The sequence below is a fragment of the Brassica napus genome, chromosome A7, assembly GCF_020379485.1.
Source record: "Brassica napus cultivar Da-Ae chromosome A7, Da-Ae, whole genome shotgun sequence".
NCBI classification, from domain to species: Eukaryota; Viridiplantae; Streptophyta; class Magnoliopsida; order Brassicales; family Brassicaceae; genus Brassica; species Brassica napus.
The window spans coordinates 1,628,121-1,649,893 of record NC_063440.1 but is presented as its reverse complement, the minus strand read 5'-3'; the positions used below and the strand labels follow the sequence as shown (position 1 = coordinate 1,649,893).

At 34.1% G+C, this 21,773-nt stretch overlaps 2 protein-coding genes across 3 annotated transcripts; one reads left to right on the top strand and one right to left on the bottom strand.

Annotated features, from left to right (window-relative positions):
* Nucleotides 1–6,416: 6,416 nt before the first annotated feature.
* On the top strand, nt 6,417–8,205 carry LOC106357715 (scarecrow-like protein 15). Its single transcript, XM_013797403.3, has one exon. The coding sequence runs from the start codon at nt 6,603–6,605 to the stop codon at nt 8,076–8,078; it is 1,476 nt and encodes a 491-aa protein (XP_013652857.2). The 5' UTR covers nt 6,417–6,602; the 3' UTR covers nt 8,079–8,205.
* Nucleotides 8,206–18,405: 10,200 nt separating this feature from the next.
* On the bottom strand, nt 18,406–20,572 carry LOC106356157 (homeobox-leucine zipper protein ATHB-21-like). Of its 2 annotated transcripts, none has more exons than XM_013795967.3 (3): nt 20,074–20,572; nt 19,584–19,924; nt 18,406–18,931 (listed from the first exon to the last, which is right to left on the bottom strand). In XM_013795967.3, exons 1-3 carry the CDS (start codon nt 20,159–20,161, stop codon nt 18,695–18,697), a joined length of 666 nt encoding a protein of 221 aa, XP_013651421.1. In that variant the 5' UTR covers nt 20,162–20,572; the 3' UTR covers nt 18,406–18,694. The 2 variants fall into 2 exon arrangements, with proteins under 2 accessions (XP_013651421.1, XP_013651422.1); XM_013795968.3 differs by having other exon boundaries at nt 19,584–19,921; nt 20,074–20,527.
* Between the last annotated feature and the right edge of the window lie 1,201 nt (nt 20,573–21,773).

Sequence of the window (21,773 nt, the reverse complement as noted above, 5' to 3'; positions counted from 1 at the left end):
CGGTCTCCAACTGGAAGGGTGACTGGATCGTGAAGGGGTATGAGCGTGGCAAACCCGCTGAGCTCACCACGGATGTCTGGGATGGCCTCATCCGATATTGGCGTCTTCCTGATTCCATTAGAATCGCCCAGTCTTGCTCTAACTCCCGTAACACAGTCGATGAGCACGGGAACGGGCCGATGCTTCACACTACGGGCCAAAAACCCCACGCCGGTGTCCGTTTGGAAATGGTAATTAAAAATTTAATTATATTAAATTTTTAGTATATTTTTATATATATTCTAATTAACAACTTTCTTAAATGTTTTTTTAGGCCAAAGAGACGGGAGAATTCCCGTCTCTTATGCAACTTTACGAGAGGACCCACAAGAACAAGGCGGGCCGATTTATAGATGGCAAGTCCGAGCAAATCTACAACGATTTGGCTGCTCGGGTTGAAGAACGCCAGACCCAGCTGACCCAACAGTCCACCGATGGATTACCCGTCACCTTATCCACACCTGAAGTGGATAAGCTTTACGAGGAGGTAAATTTTCTAAAATTTTAATTTTTTTAAATATTCATTTAATTTAACTTTAAATTTTTACTAACAAAATTTATTTTTTGTTTTTAAGGTTGTCCCTAAAAAAAAGGGACGGACGTTGGGGATTGGTTCCGTCAACGATGTTCCGAGAGCGACATCGTCTTATGTTCAGCGACGGGATGAGGAAGTCTCTCAGCTGCGTAGGGAGTCCGAAGAGCTGCGTAGAGAGTCTACTCAGCTGCGTATAGAGTCTACTCAGCTCCGATCTCGTATGGGTGGACTCGAGGGCTTCTTGGACGTTGTAGCGGCCACAAATCCGGAATGGGCGACTTTGTTGAGGACCATGCGACAACAAAATCCTATCCCAGGCCAGTCACCGACCGACGACTCACATGCCGAGGCGGATGTTCAGGCGAGGAGTGATGAATTCTACGAGGCGATTAATTAACGACCACCCTTAGTTCTTTTTAATTTCGGTTATTGTATTATGAATTCAAAACTTATTTATATATAAAATATTTTGGTTTTGATTTTTTTAGAATTTTAATTTTATTAATAATTTAAATTATATTTATAATTATATTTATAATTATAATTTTTTATATTTCTATAAAATAATGAAACGAAGTAAATTCGTAGCTAATTTTGCGGCTTCTTTACGTGGAAGCTTAACGTGGTTTTTACGAGGAAACATTTACATGGAAATAACGTGGAAATCTATCAAGGTTTTTACGTTTTCTTTACGTGGAAAGCTCTCAAGGTATTTACGTTAATTTTACGAGTATTTATTTACGTGGGTTTTACGAGGAAAGCTTTTCGTGGTATTTACGAGGAAACTTAGCGACGTCCTTACGTGGACTCTTTACGTGGTCTTTACGACGAAATATCCTCCTTCGCTTTTACGACGAAATTATTTCCTCGCTAACTTACGACGAATTAGCGAGGATATATGCGTTACGACAAACGTATAACGACGAAACGCGTTTCCTCGCTAATTCGTCGTAACACTGCTTTTACGACGAAGTAACGAGGAAAACTGCCCTCGTAAAACTTGTGTTTTCTTGTAGTGTAAATGGTGTCATAACTATGAACCGTCTTTAGATTTTTCGAACTGGATTTGTATTATGTAAATAAAAGTTCAATATTTTTGTTCTTATTTTTGAAAATAAATTAATGTAAACAATGTCTTTTATTGTTAACCAATGTAACTAAATTTGCTCCGAAAACCCATTTGCTCAAGAAATATCGACTAACAGCTCATCCTTATATCTTTCAGATCAATTGAATGATAGATATATTCCCAATTAAAGAAAATATACCAGAAATACATTCTACAGAAATTTAGGGTTCAAACTTATAGTGACCTGGTACGTTTAGCCGCTAACAACATTGTGGGCTACATCTTTGGTTTAGTTTATTTTAAATTTACACACTAAAAACAATAAATAAACGTATATAGTGAATTAGAAAAATATTTAATTAATAAATTAGATATAAAATTCTCCAATAGTTTTATTACTGACTTTTTGGACAAAAATCCTTTCATTTTTTTTTGAAATAGTATAGAAAATACAAAGTCAAGTGATACTTGATAAAAAAACAATTTTAAGATACTTATGAATAAAATTATGAAGCAGACTCCTGAAGAAGATAATCGAATTAATAATCACTGGTAATATGAACCAAAATAAATGTGAAAATAAATAATAGAAACTGTTTTCTTCCCAAAAAGTTTATAGAATCTGTTATGTTATACATTTCTACTTATTAATCATAATTTTTTAAAAATTTATAAACACTTAAAGTCTAGCATTAAACAAATGTTGATGACAACTTTGAGGATTTTCTAGCACATTTTTAGTATTGTTCTACAATGGGCAGCAGTCATCAAAACATCATTGTAAGTGGCATCAACTTATATAGATTCTAAATACCATAAAGAATTTTCAATACCGTAATTTAGAACTCAATTAAATCAAAAGTGCAAGCATTACAAGCAAAAAATATAAATAGGTGAATACCTACTATGTTAGAAAAATGATGTGGCATGTTTTCAGAATTTGCTCATGTTTACTTCTGATTAATAATTTGTGTTCATGATAACCCCATATATAAGGTCAAACATATCAGGATCATAACCTTTTTTGGGATCGTAACTTAGGTTTAACTTTTTTTTATTCATTTCACATTTTCTTATATCTTTTCATATGTATTTTTAGATTGTAAAAATGATAATTTTTCAGTTTTACTCATTTCTAATTCAATATTTGGTTTATATTTTAATAACAAGGGATGTAATTGTGCATTATATATATTAAATACATTGATATTTTTTCTAACCCCGGGCGTAGCCCGGGCAAAATCTCTAGTGTATATAAAAGCTTTAATAGAAAACAATGAATTACCAAAAAAATGTCTTAAAAGACTCCCGGTGACAGGAAAAATTAGGGGTGGGCATTTTACCCGATATCCGAAAAACCCGAACCGAAATCCGAACCGAAGTAGCAGAATATCCGAACGGGTATTGAATTAGCAGCGATTGGATATCCGAACCCGAATGGATATCCGAAAATAACCGAACATATGTATAATTAACTCTATATTTCTAGTTTACATCTCTTATTTTATATAAAATATTTATATTGATATTACACATATTTTAAGTTCATATAATATACGTACAATTATAGAGAAAATGATTTGCTACTCACTTAAAATGCATGTCAAATTTTTATTTCTAGAATTAAAAAAAAGTTACATCCAAAATTTAAAAACAATAACCAAATTAATGTCTTTTTACTTTCAAATTGTTATGTCAAAATCTATTAACCATTCAATCTATTAAAAATAAAAAAATAGTTAAGTGAAATTTATATTTTTAAATACAAGAAATTTGAGAAATAAAAATTTAATTATTTTTTTTTCAAAATCTAAATATCCGAATCCGATCCGAAATAACCGAACCCGAACTAAAAATATCCGAACCCGACCCGAAGTACAGATATACCCGAATGGGTTCTACACCTCTATACCGAAATACCCGAAAATCCAAAATACTCGACCCGAACCCGAACGGATACCCGAACGCCCACCCATAGAAAAATAATGAAAAGAACGAAAACAAAGAAAACATTGAGAATGTGTCCTTCACTAAAACCTATAAATAAATGGACAATTTTTATATAAAATTTTATTTTTGGATAGAAATATTGGTTTTTTAATATTACTGAACAAGTAATATAGACCCGTCTAATACATTTTTGTTTTCATTTGAAATCCGTTTTAATAAAATTAAGATCTATTCTATTAAAATATAAGTCACAACTTCTATTCATGTGTGATTTTTTAAAATATGGACTTCACTAAAAAAATTATATTTTATTTATTTCAAATTAACATTTTGGTATCATTAAGATATCACATCTTATATAATCAACACATATAACAACTTTACCTATAAATTGTTTTAATATTACTTTTAATTATAAAAATCTATTGAAAAAATCTAACAAAATCTTAATAAAAATTAAATATTTTTATATGATAATACATTAATTAATTTTGTAATTAAAAGTATAATATTATTTAAAAAAACATTAATTAAGATTGTATTATAAAATAATTGTATGCTATTTTCATAAATGTTCTATTTATAGTCTATATAATATTAAAATAGAAGTATGATATAAATTAAATATAAAATTATGTTAAATTAATAAATTAACTTATTTTATTTTAAAAATCATTTAAAAAATCATTTACCATTAAAACAGGTTAAAATTTGTAAAGCATGTATAAAATTTACTCATAAAATCCTACTATATATTAAAACTGTAGTTGCTAAAGTATATTTGTTGAAACAAAAAAAAAAAGATCCTAAACAAATATTTGTTCTATAGTATAACTAACTAAATTTAAAAATATTGTGTAGGGAAACTGTAAAAACTAAAAATATATATATTTGAGTGAGATTATCTATTTAATTATTTCAAGTTCTGAATTTATTGTACTGAAATAGATGTTATCTTTTTATATAATAACAATTAAGAATAAATTAAAATGTATATAACAAATCTTTATATATCAATAATATCAAATAAGCTCTGGTTTCCATTATTTTGTCTTGTTTTTCAGACATGTAAGATGTGTAAAATAAAACTATATAACCTAAACTAAAGTTGATTACGATCAACTCTATGTGACACCCTTATAGGCTCTAATAAACTTTGCCAATATAATTAATGTCACGTTTAAGCTGACGAGGGAATCCAACGTAGAAATATTATTAGGTCTGTTGAAATAAATAATGGCATAATGGGAATATTATATATCAATGATTGATTGGTTTGTTTAAACTCTGACTACATGTGCTAAAAACGGGTTTATACTGCTAATATTTTATGGGAAAATAGTGATAGTCTCCCCAAACTGTGTAAGTAGAAGGCAATATGAAGTCCTTGCATGTAAACAGTAGTTTACTTTTAGTTATTTAATTACAATTAGGCTTGTGCACAACAGCACAAGTATTTATAGTGGTGTGTACGTATAAATATTTTTATACTCAAGTCCATGAACCTGAAAATTAATTACCTTTGCAAATTAGTTTGGAGAATCCATCAAATCAAATAGAACATGTGATTTTATATGTTTACATGAATATCCGCGGGTTGATGTTGGTGAAACAAAATTCAAATCCACCGAAAGTATTATGAGTTTCCGGGTAAAAGCTTCATTAAATTTTCAGAATTAGGATTGTTGTTAACGGAAGATATGAGGAAACTTGGGAAATGATAATATACAACCATTGAGATAGAACAAAACCTGTTACTCTATCTCCTAAAATAACGAAATTATAGTGTCAAAACTTCAGTAACTAGTGTTTTCATTAACACTATTTTTCAACACAAGATCTTGATCGTTCTAACAACACACGCCTTCGCCCTCTCTCTCTAAAATCGACAGCTCAAGATTAAAGAATGTAACAGATTCATACACACAAAAAAAAAGAATGTAAAAGAAATAGGGCACACGAGACATAAGATTTGATTACCCAGTGTTTTCGGGTATGTATGAGTTATTCAGAAAATCCAATAAACCAAAGAAATAAGTTCTCAAAATCAAGAAATGCTCGCGAGGAATATGACCATTCCTATCATGTTAATTAACAGTGACGACTACTTTCAACGACTCTTAGGCAGCCATTGTAATCTTTAAAACCCTGCAATGTTTAACCAACCGTGTTACGTATGCATAAACTGTGAGTTTAGTCCTCTTCTCAACAGAGACTAAAAATTTGCAAACCAATCAGTGAAGGGAATATATTCTCTGTCTCACTCATCGCAGCAAAGGCAAAGAAAAAAAAAGACGAAGAGAGGTGGGAGTGAGCGTGTTACCTACGCGCTGATATCAATTGGTTCATGAATCGGTGAATCTAACGGTCCATACGCCTTCAACGCAAATCGCCGACAAAACTAACTACAAAGTGGGACCAAGGACTTAGGCAGATTCACTGTCTTGGTCGTTTACTGTGTTCTTTTTCCAGCACACCGTAACCCGTAACAAATCTTTGCTTATAGGAGCTATGCAGATAGATAGGTTTGCAGATTTAAACCGAACCGAACCAAAATGTTTGATTTAGTTTTTCGTCTGGTCATGATTTCGGTTTAGTTTGACAATTTTGAAAAGTTTGGTCGTCCATTCCTTTCAGTTGATTTGTTCATTTAAAAAAAATGATAAAATTATACCAATTTTAACCAAAATTTCTAACCTAAACAAACCAAATTAACTCAAATTTCTAACCAAACTAACTAAAAAAATTTAAACCAAAGGAACCAAATTTTAAAAGTGATTTTCGAAGAGTCCTATATAATACAACTACAACTTGATTTTCTTATGTGAAAAATTGTCTTTCTGATCATCAACATAGTGGAGCTCGAACATCTGGTGATCAAAACCTCATTTTCATAAAAGCAAAGAATCATTTTCCTTGCAAAAAGCCTCCTCTCTTTCCCTTTCTTCTTCCCCCACGCAAACTTCGAGAAAGAAAAAAAAAACAATACTAATTCTACATTCACAAGACATGAGAGTCCCTGCTTCATCGGACAGTAACTCAGGAGGAAAGAATCTTGTTGTCTATGACGAGCCCACTTCCGTGCTCGGCCTCCGTAGAAGCCCAACTCCCACAACGGTGGAAGAGAAGCCACTCGTCTCGGCCGCGAGTGGTGGTGATAATCAATTTCCGTCAGACGATCACGCGATGCGTTCCATGGATTGGGATTCAATCATGAGAGAATTAGAATTAGATGACGATTCTACCCCTAACTTGAAACCCAATTTCCCTCCGCCTGCCCATTTCGCCGTCGTTGATCCACCGCTTCCAGGCTTTCCCGATCAGCTTAATCCTGCGGAGTACGGGTATGACAACAACAACGAAGGAGGAGGAGGATTTGATATCATTGAAGATCTCATCCGAGTTGTCGACTGTGTCGACTCGGACGAGTTGCAGCACGCTCAGGTGATATTGTCACGGCTCAATCAACGGCTGAGATCTCCTGCGGGTAGGCCGCTTCTGAGAGCAGCGTTTTACTTCAAGGAGGCTCTCGGTTCGCTTCTTTCCGGTTCGAACCGGAATCAAAACCGGTTAACTTCATGGACCGAGATCGTCGAGAGAATCCGAGCAATCAAAGAATTCTCCGGTATATCTCCGATACCTCTCTTCTCTCACTTCACGGCGAATCAAGCAATCCTCGACTCTCTCCACCAATCTTCCTCGCCGTTCGCTCACATCGTCGACTTCGAGATCGGATTCGGCGGTCAGTACGCGTCGCTCATGAGAGAGATCGCCGAGAAATCATCAGCAACCGGCGGATTTCTGAGAGTCACGGCGGTTGTACCGGAGGAATCCGCCGTGGAGACGCGTCTCGTCAAAGAGAATCTCGTTCAGTTCGCCGCCGATTTGAAAATCCGATTTCAGATTGATTTCGTTCTGATGCGAACGTTCAAGATGTTATCATTCAAAGCGATCAGATTCGTGGAAGGAGAAAGAACCGTCGTGTTGATTTCTCCGGTGATATTCCGCCGTTTAAACGGAATCTCCGGTTTCGTTAACGACTTACGGCGAGTTTCACCGAACGTCGTCGTTTTCGTGGACAGCGAAGGATGGAACGGAATATCCGGAGCTGGATCGTTTCAAAGAGAGTTTGTTAGTGGGTTCGAGTTCTACACGATGGTGTTGGAATCTCTCGACGCTGCCGCTCCGAACGGTGATTTGGTGAAGAAGATCATAGAAGGGTTTGTGCTGCGGCCTAAAATCGCGGCGGCGGTTGAAGCAGCAGCGGTTAACAAGAGACAGGGTGGTGGAGAGATGACGTGGCGGGAGGCGTTTTGTGCGGCGGGGATGAGGATGGTTCCGTTAAGCCAGTTTGTCGATTTTCAAGCTGAGTGTTTAGTGGAGAAAGCGCAAGTCAGAGGGTTCCACGTGGCGAAACGACAGGGAGAGTTAGTGCTTTGTTGGCATGGAAGGCCTTTGGTTGCCACGTCAGCTTGGCGGTTTTAAAAAATGAACCGGGAGGTTGGGTATAGCGGTATAGAAGTATTTGGCTGGTTGGTTTATTATTATTTTGAATACATTAAAATAATCTCTGATTTTAGCATGGAAATAAAATATTTATTTAAAAATACAATATATATGCGTTACATCGAAATGTCACTGTTCAGATATGGATCTACTCGGTGTAGGTTCTTTTTTTTTCCCATCAAATTTTGATTTAATAAAAAGAAACGGGCCAAGCCCAACGACCGAAGCTCAATTACAAAAATCCACACTATTAACGGACAACCAAAAACAAACAAAAGCCGAAGTCCAAATTGGCTACACCCAAAGCCCAAACCCTCGAGCCCAACACCGACATGCTCTGGTATGCGTGCGTCGACGAGGCTGAAGCAAGACACGTGTGGAGATCCTGACCGTCAGTGCACCACGCGTCGCTCCGCCTCGATCTAACGGTCTCCGCCTCACCAAACCGCCGTACCCAACCGCTGAAACCCTCGTTTCGTCGGAGCTCTTAATCCCTTCAGGCCTCCACCGAAACCAAATCTCTTCTTCACCTTACTGAAACCTTGTCGGAGAGCATCATCCCACTGTAGAGAGCTCATCCAACGGCGAAGCTACATAACCCTAGATATCACAAGCCGAGAACCTCTTCCGCTCCATGACCAGAGTCCATACTCGAGCAAACAAACAACCTCGAGAACCTGAAGCCGGCGACGTAAGGCTGACGGAGCCTTCACCTCCCGGAAACTTGAGCTGACAACGGCGAAGTTGAAGAAACTTCCGCCTCTCAGCGACTAAATCCGGCGTCGGCGGAGCTAACTTAGCCTCCACCTCCCGGAACCGAAGACACAAACATCTTCACCTCTCCGCTCTTTCAAACCTCCGCGTCTTCACTCCAGTTACAGTAACACCACATTAGGTGGCTGGCCAGAGCTCAGACAAGGCGGATGCCGTAAGAATCGAGGGTGAGACACAATCGGGAACTTTTTGCTGAAGGATGACGGTTTCCGGTGACGGCACGCACGCTCACGCGCCGACCGTTCGCCGGAGATCTACTTACTCTACTTTCGACTTCTTTATTTCTCTCTTTCTCGTACTCGGTATATGTTCAATTTTTTTTCTTAGCGCTAATTTAGTATGACATTATAATTATGAGAAATATTACATAGACGATTTGACAACCGACAATACTACCTGCCTTATGAGGATCTACGCCTAACTGCATCACCTGAACCGTCCTATGAAAATCCACGTCTGACTGGATTTACCTTGTACCATATTGAATATCCATTGTAAGCATTTCTTCCGTAGTCTGCAGTAATAAATCGCTCTCTCCGGGATTTGAAACCTGGATTTCCTGTATTCTGCAATAAATTGCATATTTTGGGATTCGAACCCCAAACCTGGATGTAGAAAACTTTAAACCTTAACCATTAAACTATTGTGCTTCTACGGTGTAGGTTCAAATTATTATTGGTTTATGGTTAGGACCATCTTCAGTAGTTTCTCCATTTTTTTCTTCAAAATAAAATATTTTTTTAATACCAAAATAACACACAAAGAATAAAATGACCAAAATAGATTGTTTTTTATAACATCGTACTTTATTAAACTTAACTTGAGTGTACATGATTAGAATGAAGCAGAGTTGTAATAAACATTGGAACATAAAAATGATAAATAAAAGAAGATCTTGAATGTTCCTTTGCCAACTTATCCGCCACACGATTTGTTTCTCGAGGAATCCATTGCATCTTTGAATCATCCATTTTTGTCTGCCACCAATGTATTTCCCGTGTCCAATTATATATACCAAAATGTAACACTCTGTTCTGAATAATGTCAATAGCCTTTTTGCAATCACTTTCAATTATCACCTTCTTATATCCTTTACCCCAACAATATTGTAATGTCATAAGTATTGCATGCATTTTACTCTCAAGCGGACTTTGAACCCTTCTTCCTACACATTGGACTGCTCCCATATATCCTCCTGCATCATTCCTTATTATCCAATCAACTCTACTCTCAATCGTATTTCTCAAAAAAGATCCATCCACATTGCATTTGATCCAACCCTCCGGTGGTTTTCTCCAAAACTTATGACCTGATCTAATGTAAGAAGAAAATATCCTAAAATTATTGCACTCTGAAACGTCACAAGTATTATTCGTCCATTCCATTGCATCACTTTTTGCCAATTGGATCAATGTCTTTCAATGCATCTGTTTTTGTTGAAATATAAGATGATTTCTAATTTTTCATAACCTCCATAATATTCAGAAAGGTAGTTCCTGTAGATGAGTCATTCCAGCAAAACAGCAGGCAAAACAAGCTTCTAACCTTTCTTCCAAAGTAGCAATTGAGCTATTAAGAACCGTATTTGCTATTCTTGATCCCCTCCAAACCATCTTTGCATAAAAAAAGATGAAGTTCTGTTTCAACATCATGGCAACAACGTTTACAGATTGGATGCTGCATGACATGTCTTCTTTGTAGATTCTCCCCTGTAGCCAGCGACTTAGCCAAAAGTTTCCAAACAAAATGCTTAATCTTTGATGGCATTTTTGTTCTCCATATTTTCTGTTTAAGCTGTGGATCACCAAATGTTGGCAAAATCACCGAATTTGTGGGTAAATGAGTACTGAACCAATAGCCTGACTTAATATAGTATAAACCATTCTCATTGTAGTGCCATCCCAATAAATCTTGCTTTACCTTTTCGCCGAGTTTGAGAATTACTATAATACTTCAATCTTTCTCCGTTACAGCCTCTCTCAATCTCTGATAATCCCAATCAGTCCTGCTCCCATTAAAAAATGTATTAAGTTTGGCATCATGTATTGGTTGGACTCTTGCGTGTGGAGGTCGTGGAGGATGTACAGGAAGCCACGGATCAGTCCACATATTAATTAAAGAACCATCACCCACTATGTACATCATCCCTTGACGTACTAGATCTCTTCCATATAGTATAGATTTCCAAGCATAAGATGATTTCTTCTTCAATGTAACTGTTAGAATATCATCATCACGAAAATACCTAGCTTTTAAAACACGAGCCATCAAACATGTAAGATGTTGCATGATTCGCCATACCTGCTTCCCTAGTAAAGCCTGTTGAAGTTCTCAAGGTCTCTGAAACCTAGTCCACCTTCACTTTTTGTAATAGAAATCCGCTTCCAAGCATACCAGTGTAATCCCTTTTTATCACCCGATCCCCACCAGAACCGCGCTAAAACACTGTTTATTTCTTCACTAATTTCCTTTGGCAACGTAAACACATTCATGGAAAATTAGGCATAGCAAGCGCAATTTAGTTAAGCAAAACCTCCTTTCCACCAGGCGATAGATGTCTATGCTTCCAACTCTGAACCACCGCTTTAACTTTATCAACAATGTAAGCAAACATATCACTTTTCTTATTTGTAAATTGTTCTGAAAGTCCAAGATACTTGACATGGCCACTTTCATTGTGAATCCCTAAAATATTCCTCACATTTGTTTTAGCTGTAGCTCTTACATTTTTCCCGAAAATGATTGATGACTTGTTGAGATTGATGGCTTGCCCTGAGATATCTTCATACTACTTAAAAATTCTCTTTAGATTCCTTGCAGCGTTTTGATTTGCCAAAGAGAAGAAAAGAGAATCATCAGCAAACATGAAATGATTAACTGGTGGCGCTTGATTGGCAATCTTGACTTCCAAAAGAGACTGATCTTCCATAGCCTTTGTCATTATGTGAGATAAGACTTCCGCACATAATATGAATAAATAAGGCGACAAAGGGTGTCCCTGTTTGATACCCCTTTCTGGCCTTTATGTCCCTCTGGTGAGCTATTGATCAAGATTGAAAAGTTGACTGTTGTAACGCGGATCATGACCAAGTGAATCCAACGATCATCAAATCCCATATGCTTCATTGTTTCATTGAGAAAACTCCATTCCAACCTATCATAAGCTTTCGTAATATATGTTTTTACTGCCATGTAAGAAGTTGATTGCCTTTTCCTTGACTTCAAGCTATGAAAGATCTCATGAGCTACAATAATATTATCTAAAATCACTATACTGGGGATAAAAGCAGTTTGATTTTCAGTAATAATATTGCCAAAATGACTCTTCAGTCGATTAACCAACACCTTAGAGAAGATCTTTATGACACATTGCATAAGGCAATAGGACGAAATTCAGCCATACCAGTAGGAGGGTAGACTTTAGGAATCATGCAAATATTGGTGTGGTTATGTTGATGATCCATACTTCCTTCATTGAAAAATTCATACATCTCCTGCATTAAATCGTCTTTAATGTCCTCCCAGAATTTTTGATAGAAAACAGCAGTAAATCCATCAGGCCCGGCACCTTATTTGGATTCATTTGAAATAGAGCTGTACGTACTTCCTCCTCTGTTATTTTACCTGTGAAATCCTGATTCATAGCTGGTGTTACCCTTCCCTGGAAACCTTGAAAAATGTCATCATACTGTCTCTGATGTCTCTGGTCAACTTGTTCTGAGGTGAGGAGCTTTCGAAAATATGACTCGGCCACACTAGCAATGTCTTTATGTCCTCTGCCCACCACCTCATTCTCATCTTGTATGGCAGTGATCGTCTTACGATTTCGCTTTCCTTGTGTTATACCATGGAAATATGTGTTATTACGATCATCCGACAGCAACCACATGGTCATACTCTTTTGTTTCCAATATATCTCCTCATCCAAGTAACCTCGATTGAGATTCTCTTTGATGGTATTTCTCTCTCGAGTTGAGATTCCTGGAGCAGTCATGGCATTATCTAACCTTCGCCTTAGAATAGATATTCTTTCGTGTCATTTCCCTTAGTTTGGACCATAGCTACTGGTCCAAGATCAGTAACATGTCCCATGATATCTGTTTCAATAACAAATAAAGATTTACTTTATTATAATAGTTAACAACTATATATATACAAAAGGTAAAAATCGTTGTGTACACATACCAATTAGAAAATGGGGTTTCAGCTTTTCATTACCAATCTCCTCGTAGTTAGCCAGATTAAGGAAGTGATTATCATTCCGATAATCAGAAGGGGTTATTGATGTGTCTCCTATGATTATCATCTTGTACTGCTGCGTTGTAGGTCGATATTGACCCACTCCTACCCCAGTTATTTTCACGGTGTCAATGACTTTCCATTCACCAACACGTAGGTAACGTTAAACACGATTTATTTGAGATCTCTTGCAACATGCTTGGATTTTAGCACCCTTTTAAAATAACATAATAGAATATGAGTCACTATTAGATGAGAATCGATATATATATATATATTCTGTAAAAGGAAATGTATTTTACAGTTTGGTCAACCAGGACACACTCAAGAGTATCTCCTCCATAGCTGGTGGTTTGTTTCCAGGAATGAAGCAGTTTCAGAGTGAGACGCCATTCATCTCGGAACGGTTTGAGATCCTTAATAAGACACATTTTTCTTACGTTTGACATGTTTGCTGTGAGACCTCGATGTTAAAGTATTTGAATGTAGTCTCAGTATATATAGATGGGTGAAGAAATATAGATTAAGCTGTATTTATGGCGAGGATATATGTATCACCGATATTTTCTCCTTTTTGTTTTTGATGAAATCATATATATTGTAATATATGTTATTCAAACTTAGATACTTTTGATCTTGTTCACGCGAAATATTTTCTCAAATTAAGGAAGTTCTATTTAATTGGATTTGTATTTTTATAGTATCTTGCTAATCAATCATTGATATTTCTTAAATATTTTCATCATAAATCGTTAGGGTATATACTTTTTGTTCCTAGTGATGCTTTTACGTGGGGAGAAGGTAATCATCGATGTGTTACACTGAATAAGATCTTATACGATAAGAATGAGATATTTAAGGTAACTAATTTTTACAAAATTCAAATCGATGGGTTTTAGTATAAATGGATTTCGATGGGCTTTAGATAAACGGGCATACACAACAATTTAAGCAAACCCTGTTTCCAAACACATTTATATTTTAAACTCCTATCCATGTTTCCAAACATTTCCATTTTGTACTTGAGTTTTAATAAGATAGATAACTATTAAAATAAAGTGTAGGTTTATAATTTATAAATATACGGACTCAATTGTAAATATTTTTGTTTCGAGTAGGGACCTGAAATCTCAGGCTCCACTTTAATTAGAAGTGGATAGATCATGGATGGACCGAACCGAACAGAAACTAAATATCGAACTCTTTGAACAAAAGTAATAATGTGATAATGTTACTAACTACTAACTACAAATCTTTGGTCGAATAGCCTATGCAGGTTATATGATATAGATTTCTAATTGTTTTTCTTATGTATTCTACGTGCGAAACGATCGAGGCAAGTGAATGCATCACGTGTATTTTGGTTCCATACCACTATATAATAATAAGGGTTGAGGAAGTAAGCAGCCATATGCAAAGGATAATCAAGACTCCTTTCATTTTTTCATCAATAATCTTGAATACACGTTGATATTTCTTCTCCAAATGGTCAGTAGCTTCTTTAATAAACTTCTTAGCTTCCCAAAACTCACCATAAACAAACCCAAGAGATGGTATCTTCTCTCCATCAGCCAACCGAAGAACCTTCACCATAAGACTGAATACTTTTAAAATAACCATGACACTATTCCAAAATATATAACTCATCACAGTATCAGATGCAGTCTTACCCTTCACAAACTTGAAATGCTTAAAATCATGCCACTCATCACTGTTGAATATGTTCTTTAATTGCCCCTTTTTCTCATAAATACTTTGTAGTGTGAGGAAGTATGTTGCAAACCTTGTTGCTCCTGGCCTCACAATATCCTTCTTTTTTGTATATGTTCTCATCATTGACAAGCGACTTAACATGTCAAAACATGTGACCATTTCACATGTGAGTATATCAAAAGTGAGTATATCAAAGGATGCTTCCAAAGAAAAATGTGAGTATATCAAAGGATGTTTCCAAAGATTCTTCTTTTTTGTCGTGTGAAGCCTATCAGTACGTGACCATTTCTTTCACACGACAATTCTTTTTCTTGTCAGCTTAACACGACAAAACATAGTTTCACACGACAAAATTTTAAACTTCCAAAGTCAAGCTAACAAATAAAATTAAAAAAATCAGTACATGTCCACTTCCATTCAAGTAAATCCTACAAATTATTAACTCAACATTCAGCAAAATCAAACTCCATTAACCTTTAAAAAAACTTCTCAACTGAACTATAAAATCTGAAAAGTTTACAGTACGAGTAAAAACTTCAATAACTAAAGAAGTGAATGGTTTGAAGTTTATTACCTTGAATCCGGTACAAGAAGAATTTGTAACAAGTGGACAATCTTGATGCACAGTGAATTACTTTGTATTCACTGGATTGAGGTAGAGCAATTGACACTAGGTTAACATAAATCCCCAATTTCACTGCCGGAAAAGATAGATAATGGTTTGAACCTTTTTATTACTAATAGTTTTTTTTATTGGGCCAGATTGTGTACAAAAATAATATGATCAATTTTTTTTAATCTAAACGTTTTACCTATTCTACGTCTGCATAATGTTAAAATACGGACTGGACGTGCATAACTCGGTCTAGAGTATAATGCAACTGTATTGGTTCACTAGCCAGGTGAACCTGCGTTTAGCGATTATACGGATCGCCCGTGTTTTCGAACATGGCTATATATATATATATATATATCCTATGTTTTTGTGAACAGAAATATATCATATTTATTAGTTATGAGTTAGGTACAATCACATAAATTAAACCGAACATATATTTTGTTTGAGCTAAATCTAGATGGTTTACTGTGATATATGTTTGTTTCCATTTGTTATCGTTTTGAAAATATCATCTAAACGTACAAGATAAAAGTATCAAGATAATGTAAAATTTAATTAAAATACCAGAAAAGATGACCGACTTTCAACACATCAATCCATGATATCTTGACACATATCATTCTATACTCCAATGAATATAGTGAACCTGACTTCAACTTTGAAAAGTACCCGTAGACACTGGCTTCTTTAAACTTTAATATCAATCCGTATTTCCTAAAATTGCACCAATCGCGTTTTATCACTTCTCGATTCCACTTTTTGTTAAGAATAAATTGCAAACTTTGGACACATATATACGCACATAACATATCCCTATATATAAACATGTCGTTGTCAGTTTCTTCATGGTTAATTTGACAGAATCTGAACTTTATGTAACCATTTAGCTCACACACTTGAGAGACACCAAGCAGGTACAAAACTTTGATCTGCTGAGGAGATAAGGGACATGGGACAATTAGAACCATGAATCCTAAGTTGCTGTTTCTTAGAACACCCATATCAATAACAATATCTCTAAGATTTCTAACAGTGATTAATTATAATAAACATATTAACCACAGGTGTTTTGAGTATCTTAACTTGTAAGAAAATTATCCCTTTTTTTTCATTTAGCCAATTTGAGAGATATTCTCAAAGAAAATGTTCCTTTTTAATTGTTCTTAGGTTTACAGTTTAGCTTGGTATGAAAAAAACTAGTGATAAGGTTTTATATATTATATTTGCGCTTATATTTATGCATGTTTCTAGACATGGACAGACGTCATATATTGTCTGAATCTTTTTGATTCAAATAAGAAACTGATAATAGTAAGATATGAATATCAAGATATATTCTAGCTAGAGTCAATATTGGACCGTCCTAATGTCATAAGCTATCCAATTTTGTGGTCACATGAGGTGAACCCACATTTATTTTATTACCTAATTGAGTTCCATTTTATCCGAATATCTTTTCTAAATTTTGGCAAATATTATCTTCGACCCTTAAAATATTAAAGTTTTTATCGTCGTTTTGTTTTTGTTTGTATATGATGTGCGAATGCGATACCTTTAGCCGTTAGTTTTCTAAGTCATGCCACTAAATGTGGTAGATGATGATTAAAACGTTCTTAAAGAAAACTCATTATCTATACAGGTTCTATTATATATTTATATTACGTTGTATAATTATTGGTGTTATTAATAAGGTTTTTCTATTGAAAATTAAGTATTAGTTTTTCTTATAAATATATATGTCCACAGTTCATATAGAAACACGTACGTACCAATCTGACCATAAGACATGCTTTAGCTCTATCAGGCTATAGATTCCAGTGGTTCGTATTCCTTTTTTTTATTATTATTATGACAACCAGTGTCCGTATTCTTGTCAATAAATTATCTACGTGCTTGTTTCTTGTACTTACGTATCACACTATCTCATAGGATTTGTAGATATAACTCTTTTTAACCAAGTTTTCTTAGTAAGTATTAATTTTTTTTTGGTGTAAAGTAAGTAAATATTAAATTTGCCAATCAAGTCGTGCACTGCAGAAAGAAAATAAAATCCTCCTAATCAATAATTATTTTTCTTGAAACAATAATTCTTTTTTTTTTGAAACACAATAATTCATATCATGCGACTAAACAATAATGAGCAACGCAATCTTCAAAAAAAAAAAAAAAGCAATCTTCACTACTTAGTTAAAACTTATCACGTATCTATAAGGGTAAATCTTCAAAATAGCACCTTTCTAAGTTTATATCATAAAAATAGCACTCAAAAACTAAAATGACCAAAATAGCATTTTATCTTTTGAAAAATTTAAATTTTTTTATTTTTTAAAATTTAAAATCTTATCCCCAAAACCTCACTTCTCAACTCTAAACCCTAAAACCTAAACTCTAAACCCTAAATTCTAAACCCTAAACCCCACCACTTAAGTGTTATTTTTGTGACTTTTGGCCTTGAGTGCTAGTTTGGGAACAAAAACTTGATTTAGTGCTATTTTGGATTTTTTCTCTATCTATAATACTTATATACAGAACTAAAATGCATTAATTGACAACAAACTATTTATTGTTTTCAAGTGCTCGTAACCATCATCAAATATGTCGTCATACAGTTTTAATGGTTCTTCTGGCAAATTATTTTTGGTTGCTAATTGTAATTTGCTCTTTTAGTTGCTAATTGTAATTTGCTCTTTTAATTTAATAGTATGTTACGGTTGAGTTTTAGTAGTTAAATTGTTCTGATTATAGATAACTTGTTGTTGGATACTTATTTCCTGGATAAGAAATCAGGGATTAGTTTATACTCTCTTGATGATTTCTTTGTATATACTGTGTATATGATTTATTAAACAATGCACATATATTTGAGTATAATTTTCTCAAAGATAGTATCTTGAAAGAAAATTAAAGATTTGCCGACAACCATGAATAGCAAGTAATTTTATGTATTAAACATCTTACAAGAAAGATAAATCATAATTTATTTGTAATTAACAAATAATACATCTTTTGTCCAACATTGACCATACTGTCAAACTAATTAAAGCAGCTTTCAACCTAATTAATAACTAAGCAATTATGCTTAGAGAAAGATATGCACAATATTACACAATCTAATCAGACCCATTGATCTATCTACATTCTGCTAATCTGCTTCGTTATAGATATCGACCAATCATATATATAACCTAGTTATCACAAATAACCCCTATCATTTTACGAACTTTATACTAATTAAGTTAACTAGTTGTTTTCACATAAGTTGGCTCATCCATTCTAATCCATCGATATATTCCGGCGAGTAGAACAAGTTCTCGTAACCTTCACCGTCGTCTCCGATTTGGTAATCTCCAAAAAAGGGCGTAGTCAGATTGGCTTCGACGGAGATAGAAGTTGAGATCGGACTGTTGCTTAAGGCTCCTTCGACTCTTTGTGCCAACCGTTGAATCTCTATTTCAGCGTCATAAAGCTGTTCCTTTAGGTGAAGAACCTGAAATAATTAGTTGATTTGATTAACTAAAATACTTTACCATAAATAGCTAATAATGTTCTATGAGTTTGAATGTTACCAAAAAAAAAAAAGTTTTATGAGTTTGATTTGATGAGTGTTATTTGTGGGCCTGGTGATTAGAGGCCCAGTGATTAAGACAAGCCAGTGAGTGACCATTAGAAAACGAAGAAAGTTGTACGGAAAGATAATTACATAAAATGATACTTTATTTTATTTATTCTTTAGGTTTTTGCAAGTCACTTCTTTATTATTTTGTTTCTTTTGTATAACAAAAAATAATATATATTTTTATTAATTTGTACTATTTACTACTTTATAGACTAAAGGTAACAAAACAAATCTGAAACTCAATCAAAATTTTGGTTTCTTTCTCTCTCTCTCACACAATTTCTTACAATGTGTTTCGGTTATATTTGGTATTAATTTCCTTTATCTTTAAAATAAATTTCATTTAAAAAAAATATCTAAATCTTTGTTATATGTTAGTATAACCAGAATTTCATTAACCTACAACTCTATCATATATCTTAACCCTTTTCCAAAAAAGAAGAAGAAAACACTCTAGCATATATCTTTAAATAGTTTATGACAAAATAATGTTTTCTCTTAGAAAGAGAAGACTATCACGCACCTCAGAATCAAGATGACACTTCTGAACGACAACGTTTTCGTGTTCGTTCTTGAGTTTGGTGTATTCATCTTCAAGCCTCTTGTTCTTCCACCGTGCACGGCGGTTCTGAAACCAGACGGCCACTTGACGAGAATCAAGCCCTAACTCCGAAGCAAGACGGTTTTTCCTCTCAGACTCAAGCTTATGCTCAAGCCCGAAACTCATCTCCAGCATTCTTACTTGCTCATCACTCAATTTCCTCTTCCTAAACCACCCATTGCTTCCATCTCCACCTTCCTGGGCCATCTCAACATTCTTGCTCTTCCTCCTCCTCCTCGGACGCACTGGTTTTGAATCTACTGCTAGACCATGGACAAGCCCATCAAAACTAATGTTATAACTTAACAAATAGTCTCAATTCTTTAAGCCCTCTTAGTATCATACAAGTTTGTGAAAAGACTAAAATAACTACAATGATATAAAAATGATTAGAACTGTAGAATGGGCAAACCTTGTTGTGGTACTGATGAAGCATAGACATTCGGGTACATCCGAGAAATGAGAAGAAGATTATTATCATTTACATTCTGGTTATTCATGTTTCTTGGTCTCTCTCTAAATTTTGCTTCTCTCTTAGAATGAATAGATTGATGTTTTTTTGTCTCAATTGATTTGCAACAAGAAGAAGATGTGTTGGGAGAAGAGGAGGAGTTATCATTTATAAAGGTAGAGTAGGTGTCAAGGGATGGTTTGATTATACCTTTTCACTTATTTTGTATTACATTTAGTTCTTTTGTGATTTTCTTCAAATTACGTAATTGCCATTTTGCATATTAATACTCTCAATTCCTTCTTTTTTTAAACCAAACTCTCAGTTCCTTTACAGAGGGAAAACAAAAATACTCTTCCTCAGGTATGCGAAAAGATGGATGCATAATGACATATACATCAATATCATTACTATTGTTTCACGTCGCAAAAATATGATTTATATGTTAACTTGACACATATCATTTTCTCGAACTCATGTGAAAGCCATAAGAAATAAATAAAATAATATACCCCAATATTAATTAGACGATAATGCGATAAAGCTTTTACGTGTAATGAGAGGATTAGAGGAAGTCGTTATCACTATCATATGGATAGGTCTCAGCAACAAACTAAAAGAGAAAACATAAGTGACTTGTCTTTCGAAAGGTTGTTTACTTTATAGTGTTTACTTGTATCTCAATTACTTTATAGTTTTCACCCGTTTTTTTCTTTCTTTTTACTCGTTCTTTAGGAAGCTTTTCTTTTAATCGGATTTTTAGACTGGCAACACCTAAAATAAAAGATATATAAATATTCTCTTAGACTATTGCACTGGACCTGTTGAATTAAAATTTCAAAATTGAATGCTCACAATGACCTAGTTGAAAGAAAAAAATCTGATGTGTGGATTCAGTTGTGTTGAAAACTTTTAACCTGTTAAAAACAAAACATCTGAGTCCACATTGACACATATCACTATATTGAAGTATTATGTTTTAATTAAAATATAAATTAAATATATGGTATTTATTTATTGGCTATATGTATATTTGGTATTAGTTTTTTTCACCCCAATTGTTTAAAGATAATTATTTGATAGTAAATATGTTTATTTTACTTTTATATTATATCAAAATTTATTATTTAAAAAACTCTACAAATAGATATTTTTTCATTTTATTTGGACATTAAAATTTTCTTTTTTTTGAAACATATTCAATAATAGATATTTTAATATTTGATCATAGTTATTATTTGCAAAATATAAAAACATAGTGTATTTTAAAAAATTTGTTTAAGTATCAATTATTTTGATTTAATTACAATTTATTATTTTTCTTAGTATATAAAGATGAAAATATAAAAGAAAATAAATGGTGAGATATGATGTTGAATTTTATTAAACAAAACAATTGTAGAGACAAAATTTGTATGAATATTAAATTAATAAGTGGAAGAAAGAGAATATGACGTGAACTGTTAAATACATGTAAATTACGATGTTGAATACTTATAACCATTGTTGATAGTCATAAAGAGATTTGATAGGTGTTCAAAAAAAAAAAATAAAAAAAAAGAGATTTGATCTTGATTTTAGTGCAGTAATAATCAGCACCAATAGAATGAATACCGCTCGATGCCTTGAATTTTACCCAAGTTTTTTTAAGCATTTGGGTG